The sequence below is a fragment of the Tympanuchus pallidicinctus genome, unplaced genomic scaffold (assembly GCF_026119805.1).
Source record: "Tympanuchus pallidicinctus isolate F22 unplaced genomic scaffold, pur_lepc_1.0 scaffold16, whole genome shotgun sequence".
NCBI classification, from domain to species: Eukaryota; Metazoa; Chordata; class Aves; order Galliformes; family Phasianidae; genus Tympanuchus; species Tympanuchus pallidicinctus.
The window spans coordinates 3,192,359-3,211,954 of NW_026294679.1; the positions used below are offsets into that span (position 1 = coordinate 3,192,359).

At 46.7% G+C, this 19,596-nt stretch overlaps 1 protein-coding gene across 2 annotated transcripts in view; it reads left to right on the forward strand.

Annotated features, from left to right (window-relative positions):
- The window catches only part of CTBP2 (C-terminal binding protein 2), a 107,843-nt gene that overhangs the window by 64,261 nt on the left and 23,986 nt on the right, over positions 1 to 19,596 (forward strand). Inside the window, exon 1 of one of the 2 annotated variants that reach the window (XM_052676843.1) lies at positions 11,377 to 13,048. The exons of the other annotated variant lie outside the window; for it this stretch is intronic. Within the exon in view, the coding sequence (XP_052532803.1) occupies positions 11,392 to 13,048 (1,657 nt within the window). The 5' untranslated portion in view covers positions 11,377 to 11,391. Of the gene's footprint in view, positions 1 to 11,376; positions 13,049 to 19,596 lie in introns of those variants that run through there. 2 annotated transcript variants of the gene reach the window in all.

A 19,596-nucleotide genomic window follows, 5' to 3' on the forward strand; every position in this document is an offset into this window, starting at 1 on the left:
CCGAGGGGTGAGCTCTGCACCAGGTAACCAGCTTTGCTCTCTAGGAAACTACGAAGGGGGATAATGATGCATCCTGAAGAGGACAAATAAATATTAGGGCAACAGCCTATATGCAATAATGCCATTTGGAGCAGCCTGCTAAGAACTAAATGGGCTTGTGGTGCCTCTCAGAACGGAGCAGAGCTTTAGCTAACCCACTTCTTTCTGGTTGTCCCAGAGAGTTTGGGTGCTGATGCTGTAATTGGATCCATGTGGGTGGAAAGATGGATGCAGTGCAGGGCTGGGGTTTTGGAAAATAATGTGTGGAGTGGTTTACAGAGTTCCTGTTTGTGGAATCGTGGCTGATTACGTAGCGAGTCCAAATATGCCTTAGAGGTGGTGCTGCTGGTGCTGTGTCGAGTTAGAGTTGTCCAGCACCCCTTAGTTCAATTCTCTTCCCATTCGCTTGTAATTTTGACACTTTTTTACATTTGTTTGAGCTGAATTTTTCCATTTCATCGTGAGTTTTTACCTCAGGGTGAATTTAAACAAAAAAAAAAAAAGTTCCAGCAAAAACTGTTGAGCCTCATCTAAGCAGGAGATGGTGAGGAATGTTGGTTTTGCTGTGTTAGAAACAAAGCAGAGCCCCCGGCGTGCAGTGTGGAAGCCACAGTGCCCTCCTGCTCTGCTTGGGAAAAAAAGGGTCTAAATTGTGCAGCAGGGTGGCTGTGGTGCCAGGAGCGTGCCTGCTATTGTTCCCAAATTTGGGGCTATTTCTTGGCCTTTGAATGCAGTGAAGCTCGCACACGTCCCTGCTGGACACTGGTGGACACTTGGGCATGCTGTCATCAGGGGGACTCCTCTGCAGCCCTTTAGAGATGCATGGTGCTTTGTGTACCAACAGGGACAAGGCAGTAGTGGTGGCACAGCCAGGATGCTGATGACAGTGTCTTGTCTCTGCATAAAGCTCAGGTTTCCCAACCCCACTGAATTTCTCTCCAGTGATGCCCGGTGCTGCCTTTGCTCCATAGCATTGCAGCCATGCTGCTCTGCTGTCTGCAGCTCCAGAGCCATGAAATTTTAATGCTTGGCTTTATAGGTTAAAGTTTGCACTGACATTTATGAGTCAGTTAAGCTTTCAGCACACACACACACACACACACACACACAGAGAAAGTGGCAGCCCTGAGGTGAACAAGAAGCAAAGAGGAAAAATAATGGCAAGGCCAAGTGAGCCTGATGGAGTTCTCACTTTGGGATTTGTCGTTATCTAATGGGGAATCATGTCATAGAATCATAGAATCACAAGGTTGGAAACGACCTATAAGGTCATCCTGTCCAACCAAGTCCAACCATGTCCTTACACATCAGCCACACAAGCTCTCCGTGGCTTTTGTTTGCTTTTAGGGCCTTTGCTGTGCTCTGTAGCTGATAAATGCCTACTCGGAAACATCGTTCTTCCAGTGCTCAGTGCACGGGTCTCTTGGTTTTGGAGCTACAGGCTTCTATTCCCCAGGTATTTGCCTACCAGCCCTATGGTTTCTAGATGGGATGGAGTGCTCTCTCATGTTTCCCCACCAGATTTGTGGCTTTTCAAAGGAAGAGGAACAGGAGAGCTTAAGAATCATGCAAAATCAAGACAGACTGGGCAGCACTTTGTTCCTGGCTGGGCCAACGGCTCGTTATTTCTTTGGCTGCAGTGGTGGTGCTGGTTGTGGGTTTTGACCGTGGCCTCATTAAGGAGGGTTTTTTGCAGAGGTGGTGGTTAAATGAAGCACCCAGATCTGGAAAGGAGCTGACATGAGGCTGGGAGCTCCTCTGTGAAACGCAGGAGGGAATTTGGGGAAGGGAGGATGGTATTGTCATCAATGAATTTATCTTGGCTGTGATTGCATGGGGCTGGTGAAGTCATTTCAAGGTGGGCAGGAATTCCACGTTTCTGCCTGTGATGGAAGTCAGTGCAAACCATATACAGTAATATTTGAATAAATGCACAGTGTAATGCCAGGTATGCTGGTAAATAAAGTCCTGGACCTTTGTCAGGGGTGCATTTTACTTGCTCTTTATTTCAGTTTCTCGTCCTTAAAAGTGGGCTTAATATTCCTGCAGTCAATTATTGCTTGTGATGCCATTAAAAAAAAAACCCAGCCTTTGACAGAATTGTCCCTGAAGAATTGTTGTGGTTCTGGGCTTTTCAGCAGTATTTGAACTGTGTGTCTTGGAGATTTGGGCTCACACACCAGTAATAACAAAAAACAGGTTCTCATTCAGAAAGTGCAATCCATAGGGGCTGAAAAATAGAGGAGCTTGAGGAGCTTTGCCCATGGAAGCACAGTTTGTAAAGCATAATTAAAAACTACCAGGTAGTCAAAATAAAAGTTGTACAAGGAAGCCGAATTCTGGCAGTCTCTTGTTTCCCTCCCCCCTTGGTGGTGTATTTTTTTTGCATGGTACTGTGTAAGAAATAGCCAGTTCTTAGGCACTGTGATACGTGTAATGCCATCAAATTGAATTGTTTCAGTGCTTGGCATCCCTGTTCCAGAACGCTGCCTGTCTGCAGGTCTGGACAGTGACTGGGCAGCATTGGAAAGCTGCTTGCTCTTTTGGATAATGTAAGTGTGGCCAAAATGAGGATGTTTGATATTTGGGTGGAGGAATTTTCTTCCATTCTTGGAAATTTGAATGCCAAGTAGCATCTGATAATACTTATTTTTACGGCTTAGAAATAGAATCCTATTATCTCAGGAAATTCTTATCACCACTAGTCATTTGATGAGAAACAATGAGTTAAAGATGATATCAAACGTGGAAGAAACTGCTTGTCCTGAGTAAAACTGGCTTATTTAGAACAAATACAGACCTTTATTTTTGTCTGGTGGGTTTGGCTTTCTTTGTTCCATAATTATAAAACACAGTACCAGGATTTCCCCCCTATATAAAGCTTTTCATGTATTTTTTTTTCAAGTTTCCACCTCAAAGCACATAAACCATCAGGCTCGTAAGGAAGGCTTGCTTGCCACATTCTGCCTAGAGAAACGAAGTTCACTTGTCAGATGCTCTGCCATTGCACCCTGTCCTGATTTGATTTCTCTGAAGTTCTGTTTGGCTGCTATCTCCTCACCAAGAGTCCATATGAAGTCCCTCAGCCTTTATGGAGGTTCCAGAAATGACTTTAAATTCAGACAAAATCTAGGCTGCGACTCGTTCTACCAATTCAGGCATTGGGAAGTGTGTCATTCAGCACTGTTCTTAGCTGCCCTTTGGTTAATATTGATACTTGTTAAAATTTTAAGACTTTTTTAGAATTAAACCATCCTATGGGCGAAGAGAATTCTAGCAACCTCAGTGGATTCACAGACTTACTGGCGTTCTTCCATGGTTTTCAACCCTTTTGCTGGGCTGCTGTGTATGTGAGCGGGCACTTTCTGCTTTGTGGCAGGGCTGCAGCCTACCTCCTGTTTCCCAGCGGGCTGTTTGTCCTTACAGCAGTGAGGCGTGGGCTGCTCGAGTAGCTTTCCAGCTTTGTGTAGATTTTTTCTCTATGCAGTCACTTGTGTGCAGTCTATCTCCAGTGACACGGCACAGGGGGAGACGCACGACAAGATGTAGGACTTGAGCCAGATATGAAGCCAGCCTGACAAAATCCCCCGGGCAACCAGTAGAGAGTAAGACACATTTAGATAAGGTTACAGGAAGAAAAAAATCATGAATTTGGTATGCAATCTCTTCATAATAGATATGTGACTCAAGCTATTGCAAGATGTAGAGCTCCCCTTTCCTGTGACTTGAGTGCCATGTAGGTTGGGGAAAATAGTTCTGCTGTGTTGTCCTTGTGTTTAAGCCCACATTTATGACAATTTACTATGCATCTAACTCTTCAGCCCACCTTGTATTTTTCCATTTTCCCCAGCCTTAAGACAAGGACCTGTGTAACAAGCTTTCCAACTTCATGCCATTAATTAAGAAACAATTACAGCTGATGACTTCAATACCTTCAACTTCATTTTCATCCTTACCGCGTTTCCCATGTAAATCAACTGGTTGATGGATTAACACGTTGTCACTGTGTCTGGCTTTCTTCTCTTACTCTAAACCCTCTTCCCCATTTGGAGGTTACTGAGAGAAATGACAATATCTTGGACTGTGCGAGGAGATTGCCTCTTCTCTCGTGTCATTAGTGATAGGACCAGGGGGAATGGCTTCAAGCTACAGCAGGGGAGATTCAGGCTGGACATGAGGAAGTATTACTTTTCAGAAGGGGTGGTCAGGCACTGCAGTGGATGCCCAGGGAGGTGGTGGAGTCACCGACCCTGGGGGTGTTCAAGGAAAGGCTGGATGCTGTGTTGAGGCACATGGTTTAGTGGGAGCTGTTGGGAATAGGTGAACGGTTGGACTGGATGATCTTGAAGGTCTTTTCCAACCTTGGTGGTGATTCTATGAGATGTGGAGCAGGGGTGCTGTGGGAGCAGCAGCCGTGGGGCTGCCCTATTGCTGTGTGTTGCCAAAGCCACCTCCAGCTGCCTACTTGGCCTTTCCAGCTTTGTGATGGGAAAGGATCAGTCCTCAAGGACGGGTGAGAATGGGATGCATTTTCCTCCCAAACACCAGGAAAAACTCATGTCTGTCTCCTAAGGATTGACGACGTCTGGATCCAGACCAAATTTTTAGATTTGATACTGACTCTACAGACTATTTACCAGTAAATATTTTGACAGGAGTGGGACATCTGGCTATATAGTAAAATAAAGCTGCAAAGAACCGCATTACACAACTTTTCTTTTATATTTTTCGTTATCCACAAACAGATGCAGTGGATCTCTGCCAAAACAGTGAAGGTTTTCATTATATGTGTTATATCTGAGAGCTTTCTGCAGAGTGCAAGTTTTCTGGAGTTGGTTGTGCATTTTTGCTTTGCCTTAAGCTTTAAATGGCATCGATAAGTTCTTAATGACACTTTCCTGTAGCCCCCTAGCTTAACTCCATTCACTTGTGTCTTTTTTTTTTTTAGGTTATCTTTTACACTCTCTACTGCCACCTAGCACCTCAAAACTTACTAATAAATAGCTTTGGTTCACAAATAGTAGATAGTTACAACTTGGCATCTATTCTGGGGAGAAAATAGTGTCACTGCCTGCTGATGTTAACAGCTTTAGGAATGAATCAGCCAGTCAGCCAAAGCAAGGGGAGTGGGGCTGCCAGCTTCAGCCTTGGGGTCACCCCTGCCATGCAGTTGTCCCCATGGAGGGTTGGGCAGTGCAGTAAGACGTGCTTGCAATGATGGTCCCTCCACAGTGCAGTCTTTCATTATTGCAGTGTCATAATAAAAATACGTTGATTAAAAAAAAAAATAAATTGTTTTTAGACAAAATAATGCGTATAAATGCATATATATATGTATATAATTGTGTTGAGTCTGCAGGGAAGATACATGTTGCAAGCTCTTGGCATCATCAGGGAAAGTAAGGCAGGGGAGCAGTCTGCACTCCAGCCTGTTTATCTCCTCAGGACCGTGTTACAACCTAGTAATTAATTATTTTTTATGCAAAGCCCAGACATGCATGGCAGAGTTCAGAATTACAATATATATTCATTTAACAGTGGATTTCTCTGCTGCTTTCTGGGACAGATATAATTCCCATGCTTTTCATTACACGTGCTATTTAAATCTTGATCCCGAATTCTTATTAAAAATGATGAATTTTGACCTAGAGGTCTAATACCTAGTTTTGGAGACAAGGTGCTTGATGTAATTTCCAGAGGATTATTTTGAAGAGCATTCCTGGATTAGATCTTCACAAATTGTTGAGCCTTGTCTGCTGGCTTTTCGACTGCCGTTCAGCATCCCGATTGATTTTTGGTTTGTAGTCCTTGGCAGGGTGCAGTTGCATGGTATAGGGATACAGCTGATGCGTTTATTATCCCTTTGTTGAAACAGGGATGTTGCAATATGTTTTATGCTAACTTGTACTGGTCTCTCCCAATACTTGAAGGCAAAATTGTTTCTCACTGAAGATTCAAGAGCCTGTAGGGTTCATTCTGACAGCTCGAAGTATGTTTTGCAGATGGGCTTCTTGTTTTGAAACGCGAATGCCTTTTGGAAGCTCCATAGCTTCTCACATTTGTTAGCCTCAACACACTTTTCAAGCCCTGGGGTAAATCAGCCAAGCTTTGCAGGGAGCTGGGCAGCACGGGGTGATGAATTCCCATCCCTGGAGGTGTCCAAGGCCAGGTTGGATGGGGCCCTGGGCAGCCTGGTCTAGTATTAAATGTGGAGGTTGGTGGCCCTGCCTGTGACAGGAGGGTTGATGATCCTTGAGGACCCTTCCAGCCCAGGCCATTCTGTTGTTCTGTGTGCCCCTTGAGGTGCTGGTTCCCTCATCCTGCGATACATGCGGGGTAGTTGGAGGTAGATGTATCCCTCACATGAAAGTTGTTGGCACACAGATGGTGCGATGCGAGACGTGGTGCTGGCTGGAAATGGCAAAGGTGACTGCAGTTTCCTGATGTGAAATGTTTGTTGTTCTCCTGATACTCACTGGTGGGAGCTGCCTGTTTTTGGAAGCTGACCCCAGTTCCAAATCCCAGTTGGGCACAGCGTGAACACATCACTGGGCTCATCATGCACATGAGCCAGCAGTTACTTTCCACCCATCCCTGGCTGGCTTACATGCCAACGTCAGCTTTTGTTTCATGCTCTCAAGTCATCAAAATGCAGAGTTACAGGAGGCAATGACTGTTTAATAATCAGCTGATCTTCAGTGTGTTCTGTTGTAACGCACTGAGTTGGTGTTTGAGGGGGTTTTGTTGAACTTGCAAAGCATCTACGCTTTTGGTTTGGAAATTGGTAAAAGCGTGTGGCATGGCTTCAAGAGCTGAGTGCTTTCAGATGCTGTTCTGTTCCTTTGATTATTGAAAATGATTCCTGCACAATCCCGCTAATTTTCTCTTTGTACGCCTCTAATTTCGGGAGACCATTAGAAAGTCCATCTATGCCGAGTGCTTATTGCCGCTGCGAGAGAGATTTCTGCAGAGCCACATTTTACAAATGCAGTCATTTCCGAGGATTCGGAACATTTTCTTCCCGCGTTTCTTCCCCCAGCCTTGTCTTTAGGATTTGTCCACGTGTGTACATTGCTTGGAGCTCACGCTGCTCCTTTTCCTCTCCGTCACATCGGTTGTTTGGCACCGTGTAGCTCAGCTCCAGCCCAGCTCTGCTTCCCAGTGCCCTGCGAGCTGCACACCTGGAGCAGACAGCCCAAAAGGCTCCTGAGACTGGGGCCATTGGGCGCCATCACACGTGGTCCTTCGAGTGCGGGCGCCGAGGGCAGAGCCACTTATCCCCCGTTAGCTTTCTGGTGCTTTGTGCCTTGCCACCTGAGGCGTATCACAAACACGGAGTAATCTTAACACCATCTGAATGTGGTAGGGCTGTGTTATTATATCCCTCTTGATGGAAGGGAAGCCTGTGACTAAGAAATTAAGCAATTTGCTTGCTGACAGTGGCAGAGCAAAGTATAAAGCCTGGGTTTTCTGATACCTGCTCTGTCCATTAACGGGAGATGTAGTTATTCTCTGGAGGATTCCTCACTACCACAGGTAGGGTTTCTTTGACTGAGAAGGGGAAATAGCTTTTCCAATACTGATTTACTTTAGTTTTAGCCACCAATCTGGCAAATTGACACTTGGTAAGTGTTGTTTCAGTTCCATGTTCTGCCACAAGAAAATAATTTGGGAGAAAACATCAACACTTTATTATGTTTAAAAAAAAAAGATCACGTTTCCAGCAGAAACAACATTTAAACTTGTACTTGAGAAGTATTTTAACATAATAAAAAGCAAAACGAAGAGAAAGTGTACTGTTTTGTTACCCAGGGTAATTTTTCCAGCAGCTTGCTCTCAGAATTCAAAATGAAATGTTTTATATCATTGTGAATCACATTTCACATCCATTCTCCCTCGAGTCAGCGCTGCAAACACCAAAAGATGTTGTTTACAAATTTGTGTTGCAGATTTAGCATCCTGATTTCTTATCATGGTTTTTACATGTGTAACAGGCTTTCTCCTCACTGGAAGAAAGCTGAGCTCTTTACCACTGTGGAAGATGTTTGTTCCAGACCCACTGGGAATGATTTCCAGAAGCAGATCTCATTCCATCCATTTTGACCATGGTGTTTGAGCAGTGGGCCCACCTTTCTTCTCATCTGGTTTTTTTTCGGAGGAGACTTCTGTAGTTGATAGCAAGATGTCCTATCTATTATACCAGCACTAAGTTGAAACCCAGTGTACCGAGTCACAACCATGCATTTTTCACGTGATCAGAAATACCACAGCATTTAATCTCTTGATCAGCTTTTTTTTTTTGCCTTTTGCCTCTGTATGTTTGTGTGTTTTTTTTTCCCCTAAATACCTCTAGAATTAAAAGATAAAGGGAAAATACATTTTTTGTCTGTCCAGCAGTCCTTGTCTCCCCCTCATGGCAGGAGTGCTGATGCCCACACCCTCCTCCTCTCTGTGAGGTGTAGCTGGGATCAGTTGGGTTGCATTGGGTTGGGTTGCATTGGGTTGGGTGGGGTTGTGCTCTTATGCCCCCGCATAGTGGAATTGGTGATTTGATCCACGGAGGGCTGTGTACATACAGTAAGTCATCCATTATGAAAGAATGCTCCTGGCATTGGTCCAAAGTTGAAGTTTCCTTGTGTTGGGCATGCTTGATCCGAGCACGTCCTGCTGCCCCAGGTCTTGTACCTGGAGGGACTGATGCAGTGGTACTTGGGATGTGTGAGCTGCTCCTGGGCTGGGGGGATCTTGGAGGTGGCTCTTTGGCTCCTGCTGAACCCACATAGGTGCCACTTGCCCTGATCTGTTGGGTTGGGTGAAGTTTCTTCACGTGTCCATCTTGCAGTCATAGAATGGCCTGGGTTGAAAAGGACCATAATGACCATCTAGTTTCAACCTCCTGCTGTGTGCAGGGTTGCCAGCCACCAGTCCGGGCTGCCCAAGGGCAGCAACCCAAGGGCTTATTGAAGCCTTTGGTTTTTTTCAGAGGCAGTAAATGCTCAGAGCTCCCTCCTGACTTCCCTTGCAGTTGTTCAAGATCAACACTTAGAGAATTTAATTTCTCTGTGGCATGTTTTTTTCCCGTTGCCAACTAGGGCTGAGCGTGGTGGCTAAGTTCATTACCAATTTCTTTGAAAACAATGATGGAAGATGCCCTTGATCTATAGACGAGTATTTTATTATTCTTGCATGTACATTTTTAGGACTTTTCTTCTGCCGCTTCAGAGCAAACAAATGGAACAGATCTCTCCATATCCAGTGGGGAATACATTTTATTCTTTACCAAAATGTTGTTGTAATAAAATGTTTTTGTTTGTTAGAATGTTCTCTGTTTTATTTGTAAGCCACAAATGTGTCTTCCCATTTTGATTCTCACAAAAGAAGAAATTTTCCAATGTGCCTTAAGTTCGTTAGTTAATTCAATATGATGCCAATCAGATACTCTCTGTGAATTGCATAAATAATCTTTTGGGGCCCATGTTTTGCATGTCTGTGTAATATCCAACATAATTTTAAAGGCTGTGGTTCTCGGGGACAGAATTGGAGGAGAGAATGTTTGAAGAGGATTTGTAATATTTACTGCAATAAAGAAATTTAGGGATTACTCAAAGATCCTGTCAGTATTTGGGTCAGAAATATAGCCCAGAGGCATTAGTGTGATAGGCAAGTAGAAGCATTAGTCTGTATTAGTGATTTAGCTATCATAATAGCACGAAAGTCTACCATGTGATGGCTAGTGCACCAAACAGTTATTGTGGATTAGCAGTGAAAACACAGAAGCTATCTTGCAAACAGACCAAAGGTGGCTGTTCCCCCTTTGCTGACACTGTCCTGGAAGGCACGTGTTTGAAGTGAAGAAATTTGTTACTTCTGCAGGGAGGGACAAAACTATTTCCTTCTAAGTGTTTTAATTAGAAAAGGAAAATGTTGCTTCACTCAGTGGTTCACTACATAAGTACTGGATGACCTGTTCTTCTAGGAAAAGGAATATGAGAGCAGAAGCAGCGTATGATAGGTTAGAAATGTGTTTTGGGGAGCCATTTTAATAGCTTTTCTGAAAATGGTAACTACATATGGAAATTTTTATTATGTTTCCAAATAACGATTTTCTGTGGTGTGATTCCATCTGAATCCTTTTGCATTACTCTAACTGTAAAAAAAAAAAAAAAAAAGCTTAAGCCATATGAATACTGAAAGACCATGAGATGAGTTTTTTTGATGTCTCTGAGTGTTTTTCTATCTCATAAACATGTTGGGTGTTTTTTTTTTTTCCTGAAGGAAACAGGAGATAATAGGCAGAGGTCTCTTACTCCTTTTTGTTTTGTAGGGCTGGGGTTTAGATCCTTTGATCCTCCCCTCCTTGCCCGTGACCTCTGGTAGGGTCTTAAAATTATACATTCCAGATTACACCTCCACAATTTTCTGTCCTGGGATGATGAAAGGATTTGCGTATTATGATAATAACGTAAAGAATCCTTTTGGTGCCTCCTTAGTATAGCTAATTTGAAACGACAACAACAAAAAACGTGATTTCCAAAGCAAATTACAATACCCATAAAGTGTTAAACAGACACCTAACTAATTTCTAATCGCTCCTGTATTTCTGAGTATCCAGCACTGGTCTTTTTATAGGGCTGCCTGCTTGCTCCCATTTAATTTGTCCTTAGCTGTGTGCAGTGGATTAGCATTTCATCAGGGCGGATTAAGATTGAGCTGACATTGGAGCTTTCCTTTGTATTTTCGTACGTGTGCGTGGGGCCGTGCGGATGCACGTTCTGTTATCTCGTGGCCCATTCTCCGCAGGCGCCGGTGCGGATGGGAGCGGTGAATTTACATGGAAGGAGACAACTGAAGCAGATGAAAAAGGTGTCAAAACCAACATGCAAAAAAAAAAAAAAAAAAATCCCTAGTGGGAGAACTTGCATTGAGATTGCCGGCTGGGTTGGTGCAGGAGATTCATCGGGCTAAAATGATGTCACATGGAGGAAAGGCTTTAGCGGTTTTATTTAGCCCCTAATCCCCGCGCTGCTCGGCCAGTTGTCCATGTGAGCGCGCCGTCCCGAGCACAGAGGATAAAGCATCGGAGCTGAGTGCAGCGGCCCTGTTCTGCGGCCGTGCTGCACAGGAGGGTCCTTCCCCCACCGCCGGGCAGCCAGGCCGGGTTACATGCTTCGCCTCCTAAAGTTTCGAAGAATTAATAATTCAGGCGACGCTTGGAAAGATAAAGCCGCCGGTAGGCTTGTGAAGGGAGGGCTCGGGCCAGGCATGGTCTGCTGCTGATGCTGGCCGGGGAAGCGGTGAGAAGGAAGGTGCCTCCACTTCTCCGTCCCAGTGGGAGCAAGCAGTGCAGCGGTGATGCCCATCCCCAGCAAGCACCCCAACATCGGCCGCTCGCAGAGCTGGGATGCCGCCGGTTGGTACGAGGGCGCCTGGGAGGGTGAGAACGCTTTCGAGTACCAGAGGCCGCCGGGCCGGAGGAGCTCCCTGACCTATGGTGGTGAGGGCGGCTGGTATGAGCCGCCGGGCCTCCGTGCCAATGATATCATCTTGCAGGGCGGTGCGGAGCTGAAGCAAGAGGCGTACCCCTACCAGGATGCTGCTTTCGCCCCGGGACCCCTCAGGAAGGGCTCTGTCCCTGACTTCACCTACTGTGACCGGCAGGCAGTCATGGCAGGACGGGGCACCCAGGATTACTACAGCGACCCGTCCTTGGCCGCTAGGTCACCCAAGGACCCTCGTTGCTACCAGGCGGTGAGCCGGCCGCCGGCGGGCTACGGGGCTCCAGGCAGCCGGCTGTCCTGGGACCAGGCTCCAGGCCGCCCACCTGCACCCCCAGAGGCCGCCCGCCTCTACAGGGACCCCAAAATGACCATGGATGGGCAGCGACTGCGCAACAGGGACATGTCGCCAGCACGGTACGGCACAGAGCCCCCCAGCCTGCGCTATGGAGCGGAACCACCGAACTTCCCTGGCCGTCCAGCCTATGGTGATGGGGCTGAGCGGCCTCCCGAGGCAGCGGGCAGCAGACAGGCCGTCCCCACATGCTTAGTAGTGGATCCCGCTGGTGGCTATGGGCCAGGCCGCGAGGGCACCGGCACCAAGGGCCCCTACGACAGCTATGAGACGATGGCGGTGGCACCGACTCACCCGCCAGTGCCCACGGCCTTCCCCGGGCAGGAGGGGAAGAGGAGCTTCGACCCTGAATTTGTGGCATTGCTGCGTGCCGAGGGTGTCTCGGAAAGCACCTTCGCCGCTCTGCTGCAGCAGGGCTTCGACTCACCCAACCTGCTGGCCATGATGGAGGAGAACGACATCAAGTCGGTGGCTCCCAACCTGGGGCAGGCACGTGTGCTGTCACGCATCGCCCACAACTACAAGGCCGAAATGCAGCTGCAGCGGCAGGAGCGGAGGAGCGGATCGCTGCGCCCCAGGACCCGCTCCAACAGCTTCAGCCACCGCAGCGAGCTGCCGGGTGACTATGGGCTGAGCGTGGGCTCGGGACCGGCCGCTGATGGCCTCACCGCCCCACAGCCTCCATTGCAGCCACCCTCCCCGAGGACCGGGGAGATGCACCGGCGGCCATCCAGCGCCCCGACCCAGCACCTACTGGAGACCACCTACCCCACTGGCACTCCGCAGGGTCCGCAGTTCCTCTCCAACTCTGGATACAACACTCCCCTGCCTTGCAATGTGCACCCACGACCGGCGTCCACCTATTCCGCTCCATCTGGCACACCCATGACCACAGCCAACCCGCACGCCAGCCCCAAAACGGCGTACCCGACCACGTACACTGTGCCCATGGAGCTGATGAAGAGAGAGCGGACGGCGGCGTCGCCAGCCCCCAGCCCACACGGCAGCCCACAGCTCCTCCGCCGGCCGGGTGCACCCGGGGACAGCAGCCTGGCCCCCGCCGGCCCCGCGTTCCCTGCACAGCTCTCCCCATACCCGAAGCTCAGCAGGCGCACGGGGCCTCCTGTCATTGTCTCCACGATGGCATCACCAGAACCAAGTAACCTCCTAAGGATCTTTGTCTGTGTGGTAGTTTAGAGTCACTCTGTTGTTGTTTGCGTGAATTCCTAAGAAATGTGAGGCAAAGTCGGGTTCTGTGCCAGAATATTAGGTGCCTCTCCTATTTAGAAAAGGGCTTCTGTATAGGGCTACACACAGCTAGAGATGCTGTTTCTCCCTGTGTGGTTAAATTCTAAATATTTTATTTGCTCAGCCAACTTCAGCTAACAGTGAGCAGCATGTCAGGTAACGCGGCCGTGGGTAAGCTTTCCATCCTGTTGTTTGTGGAGAATGGGAGATCAGATACGGCGCTCGCTGAGCAATTAAGACCACGGGGTTTGCTGCAGATCGACTTTTTACCGCTGTTATCAGGCACAAATGTGTTCCTCAAGGAAATGGTTAGCATTGTTTTGACTGAATTCATCAGATAGCTGATGGTATTACTCGGGAATCGACTTACCTTTGGCCATTACCTAAGTCTTCTTATTATTAAATTGCTGTTTTATCAGGCATATAAAATAACCTCCCTGATTTCTTCTGGAGGTGCCTATAAGGGAAGTGATATAGCTGTTAAAGTAATAGGGCTGTGCTTAAAACTAAAACCTTGTCGTTAAGCTCTAAAACAATAAAAATGAATGGTGGCTCCTCTTCTCCCTTCCCCTTCCAGAAGCTGAGATACACAGCTGAGTGGTTTGGGCATGCTTAGAAGATAGTAGCCCCAAAAATATGCCACCAAGTGAGGGGAAAATCAGAAAATCTGTTCATTTGTGGCTTGACTTGTTTGAAAAATGTACAGAAAAACCCTTGAAATGTTTTTTCCTGGTAGTGAGTCTGCGGGCAGGGAATTTTCTCTCTGCATAGTTTATCTGAACTGCCATAAAAACAAGTCTCAAACAGTGTACCCTGCAAGCACACGCACACAAAGCCTTAATAAAAGTCTACCATTTATAGGCGTGGAAACGGTGCCAAAGCAATGATGGCATTCCACAGGAATCTAAATAAAGAAGGATTTTCTGAGTGGAAGTGATAAAGTTGTCAAAACGCAGCCGGTTGGCGCAGCCCTTGCCCTGGCTTACTGTAATTACACGGCTCGAGAGGGGATGCCCTTCCCTTCATGCTCATGCATCCTTTGTGCAGCTGGCGTAAGGTATTGATTTATAGCAATACTTAAATATTGGGCAGCGCGCTTTGTGTTGACGCGGATCAGAGGCAGAAGTGGTCCGTCCAGGCAGTGCTCTTACATCTCCCATTTCCCAGGGCCCGAAGGAAGCGCGGAGCGGCACGATGCAGGGAGCACAGGCATGTTAGCGTGTTCACAGCGCGATGGATGTGAGGGACCGCAGTAACACACGCACTGGGGCAGCCTCCTTTGGAACCAGCCGCCATCCCCTCCTGCCATTTGTCTCCTACGTAAACCACAAATCTTCCTCTCTAAAAATCTCTATATTATCCATTTTCTTTAAAAGAATTACCGGCGCACAGCAAAAGGAAGCCGGCAGCGTTTCAGCGCTGCTGAGCTCTTCCTCACTACTCAAACCTCTTTTTTTCCCCCCTACAACCAACTCATTTGCATGAGGATGACATTTGTTGCTCCAGTAATTTCATCTGATAATGGCCAGCTTGCAAAGCGGATCTGAAAACATATTCCTTAATTATGTGTTGCTAAGCAACCAGAGGGTTTGGACATAATCACAGAAAGATTATCTTCTCATTGAAGTCCCTGAAAGGTTTAGCTGAAGTAGGACCTGTAAAATTGTCTTCATTTTTATTTATCTCTCCCTTTTTATTTTCCAAATAGCCGGAGAGGTTTTCTTCCCGTTAAACTGTATTTTAGGAGTAGAAGCCAAGGTAAGACCCGCTGCAGAGGGAAGGCTGTGGCTGAGGAATGGAAGGCATGGCGGTTCTGCATCCTCGAGTGGTGCTGAGGAATTGCTGGTTAAGGAACATCATTGCTAAGGAGCATTGGCACTTGCAGGCGAGGTGATAAACGAGCCTTACCAGTACGTTAGCATGTTTGTACAACATCAGGTGGATGACAGAAACTTGACTAAACCCAGGAACATCGTATTTACCAGCAGGAGGAGAGAGGACACATATCTGGGAGCCACGAGCTCTCTCCTGGCTGTAGCTTTTGCTGTGGATCCGTGAGTCGCGAGGTGAAAGCAGGTTCAGTGTTCAACTCTGTCTCTAAATGGCTGCACATATTTTCTGTCGGTGGAGGTTAAAGTCAGCTTGGTCAGCAGAGAGTTGTAAAGTGTCTGCTGTAGTCCAGGGATGTGTTGAGGGTTGGTAAATGAGCAGAGGTTTAAAACAGATCATTTTGTTGTTTGTTTGTTTGTTTTTTTGTTAAAAAGAGTCTTGTTAGGCTGTGTATAACAGTCTTTTAAACTGAGTGTGTTTCAGGTACCAACTGGTGGTTTTGTGCCAAGCTTTGATGCTCTGCGTTGCGTCCTTTGGTATGAGCAGTGGGATCAACTGCCACAGGTTTTGGGGTTTGATAAAGTATTCAGGAGAAGTTAGATGGGTTGTCCTTTCTGTGCACGGCAATCCCTGCTCCAAGCCACAGCAGTGGCAAGCAGAGAAAGAGCCTGCAACGTGTATGGAAGGTGTTGCACAAAAGGAGAAGCGAGGCCACTTGGCGTCCAACCCAAGTCAGAGCTAGTTAAAATCCGGACCTTCTCCTACGCAGGGAAAGCCAGGCTGAGGATGGCTGCCTTCCCTGGGCAAGTAATGCTCTCCAGTGTGAAAGGGACTCATCTTTTGGTTTATCAGCTTAGTGCCTGGCTCGAAATGCCTTTCCCTGTGATGAGCTTAGCTCTGCTGATACCGTTTAACACCTGATAGTGATTCTTTTTATTGGCATTTTCCACCCTGTGACAGACAGAAATGGTGTTAACCATATATTGGTTGCAGGCTGAGAGGGCATAGTCAGAGGCGAGAGCCTTGACAGTTGTTCAGGGATGGTTGAAAGAGCTAAATTTACTCATTCTTTTAAGAGTAATGTGTTGAAATTGTAATCGCTTTTTATGGGCAGAAGGAGTGTAGCAGTGATATTTCATGCGCAATATAAATTTCATGAGCATTTGTTGATGTTTGATGTTGATGTTTGTTCTCTGCCCAATGTACCGTATAGCGAGCAGTTCAGAAATCAGCTGCAGGTTTTCTTCACTCCATTTTCTGTACAGATTGTACCGTGTAATCACAATGTATACATGTAAAGCAGCTCAATTAACAATCCAGACTGAAGGAGCACCACAGCAAGCTCCATGCACTGAATAAATCTGATTTAATTTGCACATTGACCTGACAGACCATAGCAAGTCCTGGGCGCCATTCCCAAGGAGTGTGTTCCTCCAGGTGAAGTATGTCTGCACGGCATGCACTGACAAAACCATGGGCTAATTATTTTACCTGGGATTGTAACGTCCACGCAAAAAACATTTGATTGAAATCAGCAGATAAGTCTTGTGAGTGTCCACTGGTGGTCGTATTATCGTTTGTGGCGTGGTATGAGAACAAGATGGGAGTAAGTTGCACTGAATCTGGGTGGAAGGCTCACAAAGACCTGGCTGAGCATCGTTGGTATGTGCAAACTCTCACCAGCATCACTGTGGTAGATGAGTGTGCAGATGTGTGTCATGTGTGGGACTGCAGATTGGTGTTGCTAGAGCTGCTCTCATTAATGGGGGGCATAGCTGGAGCACAGAGCGTGCAATCTGACTTGATAAAACACTGACTATTGTGGCCAACATGAACACAGGAGTCACTGATTGCCAAGAATACGCTTCTAAAATACTTTTTAAAAGTTGAAGTGTGCTTTTTATAATGGCTTTATCAAAAGCAATATAAAGTGTCAAACTCATTCCAGGTGCAATTCATTGACTTTAGTGCCATGGCAATAAAAATGAGTTTGGCCTGTCAGAGGAGAACGTGTTGTCGATGCACAAGTGTTGTCATCTTCAATTTACACTTTCCTCTTACCCTGTAGATCTCTATCATTGTTAGGACTTCCCTATATCCACAGCATTCTTTGGCTATATTTGCTGACAATTTTTCTTAGCTTTCTCGTAAGTCGTTTCCATAGCTACAAACTTAGCGTTCATGGAGGGGAACAAATGTTAAAGGTTTCTGATCATTATTATATTACACATTTTCATATTTCTTCTTGTCTCTCGCATAGCACCGCACCGCCGAGCTCGGTAATGAAAATGCTGCGCCGCCGAATTGTCTGTTATTTCGAGGAGTGGAGTGGGTGCTGAGGAGAATCCTTAAAAAGCAGAGGAGCGGAATCATTAAGCCACTGATTTAGAAGAAATGCTGCAGATGCAGGACATGTATTAGTAGTGTTTATATAGAGCACCTTGCAGATGAGCCTTGGACTTTTGCACGTAAATAAAACCTGACATTAACAGCATTCCACTGGCTTTTGGTAAAGAAAACTAATTTATGACCTCTCATGCCTTCTGTTTCTAGGGCTTTGTTACAGACGAAATGTTGATGTTTTTATTCACATACTCTTTTCTGATGCAATGGTGCTCTCACCTCCCCAGAGAAGCCGGGGCAGTGGAGCTGGAGAGCCAAGCTGTGCCCACCTCGTCAGGAGCAGCACCTGGCTCTGTGGCAGGACCCTCACCCCATGCACCGGAGCTGCTTGGTTCGGTACAGCAGCAGGTTTGGGAGCATGCAGGGGCCTCGCTTTCTGCACTTGCAATCCAATTAGCTGCTGCAGAGCAGATGGAGCGGATTAGTGCCTGGCTTGCCTTCCTCCGCCCTCTTCCCCAGTGTGAAGGCCAGCAATCAGCTTACGTGTGAGTCCCGTGGCAAATGGAGATGTGGCTCCTGCCCTGCCTGCCTGGGGTCACCCTGTGCCCAGTGGGCTGGGCCCAGGTCTCAGGCAGCTGGGAAAATCTTGACCTAACCTCAGAGATTGAGAGGCAATGGCAAATAGAAAAGCAGAGACAGCCAAGGAGGGGCTGGGAGAAGGGGCAGGTAGGACAAGGCTTTGAACTAAAAGAAGGGAGATTCAGGTCGGATTTCAGAAGGAATTTTTTTACTCAGAGGATGATGAGGCCCTCATTAGCTGTGGCATCTCCGGGCATCCCCAGAAGTCAGCAACACCACGCTGGATGGGGCCCTGGGCAGCCTGAGCTGGTTGGTGGCAACCAGCCCACAGCAAGGGTTGAACTGGATGGGCTTTAAGGCTCCTTCCAACCCAAACCCTTCTGTGATTCTATGAAACCAGTAAGGCTTGAATGGTTGGAGCTGATGAGGATCTGTAGCAGAAACACTAAGTCATAGCCTGAAGCTGTGATGCAGCACCTTGGGAAGGCAGGGCCAACCCAGGAGACTTCAGGTGCATGCATTGCAGCTGAGTAACCAGAAAGGCTGAAGCCAGGATCCACCCCTTGCCTGACCTCATTTAAGAGCTGGCAGTGGAGGTGAGGGTATCTCCTGGGAGATTCCTGCCTATCTGAGTCCTTTGAAAGGTTAGCAGCTTTTTTTTTTTTTTTTTTTTTTTTTTTTTTTTTTTTTTTTCCCCCCTTTCCCCCCCCCTCTTCACTTCTCTCTCTACAGCTGTTGTATTTGTTGTATTCAAAAATCTAATCTGTGCATTAGTCATTATCCATTTGGATCAGCACTTCTGTGCAGTTAGAAATATTTTACCAGGAGTGATTTGGTTTGGTTTTCAAGCACTTTGTTGTTTTCTGGGTTGTTATATGGACGTGGCGAGTAAATAAACAGAAGGGACTTTACTTAGACAGCAAACACAATGAGAAGTGGTAAGTTTAGGATATACTTTCAACCAGGAAGAAATCAGAAAGAAGAATGTGGAAAGAGGTCCCATTGAAACATTTGGGATATGTGCTCCTGGATGTTAAGATGGCACCATGGGTGCAGGGCCAGGGAGCGCAACACCCTGATGATGCACACTTGATACCTTTGCAGGTCTTCTTAACCCCAACACGTGTCCTGACACTTGTTCTAACACTGCAAATCCCTGCATGGTTTCAAGCTGCCTCCTACACACTCCTCTGCTGACCGTAGTGATTATCATCGATCTCTTCTTATGGTGGCTCTTGTTGGAGTCTCTTGCCATTAGCCACGAAGTGAGAAAAGAACGGGGATGGAAATGTCACACGCAGTCAGCTGTAATTTTCCCTGCCTTCCTCTGATTGCTTTATGATAAAGTTTAAAATGAATATTCAGAAAGTACAGTAGTTGATGCAAGTGCGTGTATTTTGCTTTGACGATGAATGAAGTCTTGATTAGTGTGTATTATGAAAGATAAAAGGAAGTATTCAGCGTGGACACTAAAGAGCTTATCTGCACCTGGACTGTCCATTGGGACAATGAGGTAATTGGGAAAACCCGACCATAGCTTTCATTGCCCCGCTTATCCACCTCCCACTTGTTCTGTCACTGGATTTTTGGTCACGTTGGGTGGACCTGAGTGAGAGTGGAAGTTGTCAGCTTAGCACTGCAAGATTTGGTTTAAGGATCTTAAGTTCCTTGTCTTACTACTTTTAGATGGCTGTGGTGCTGCTTCAT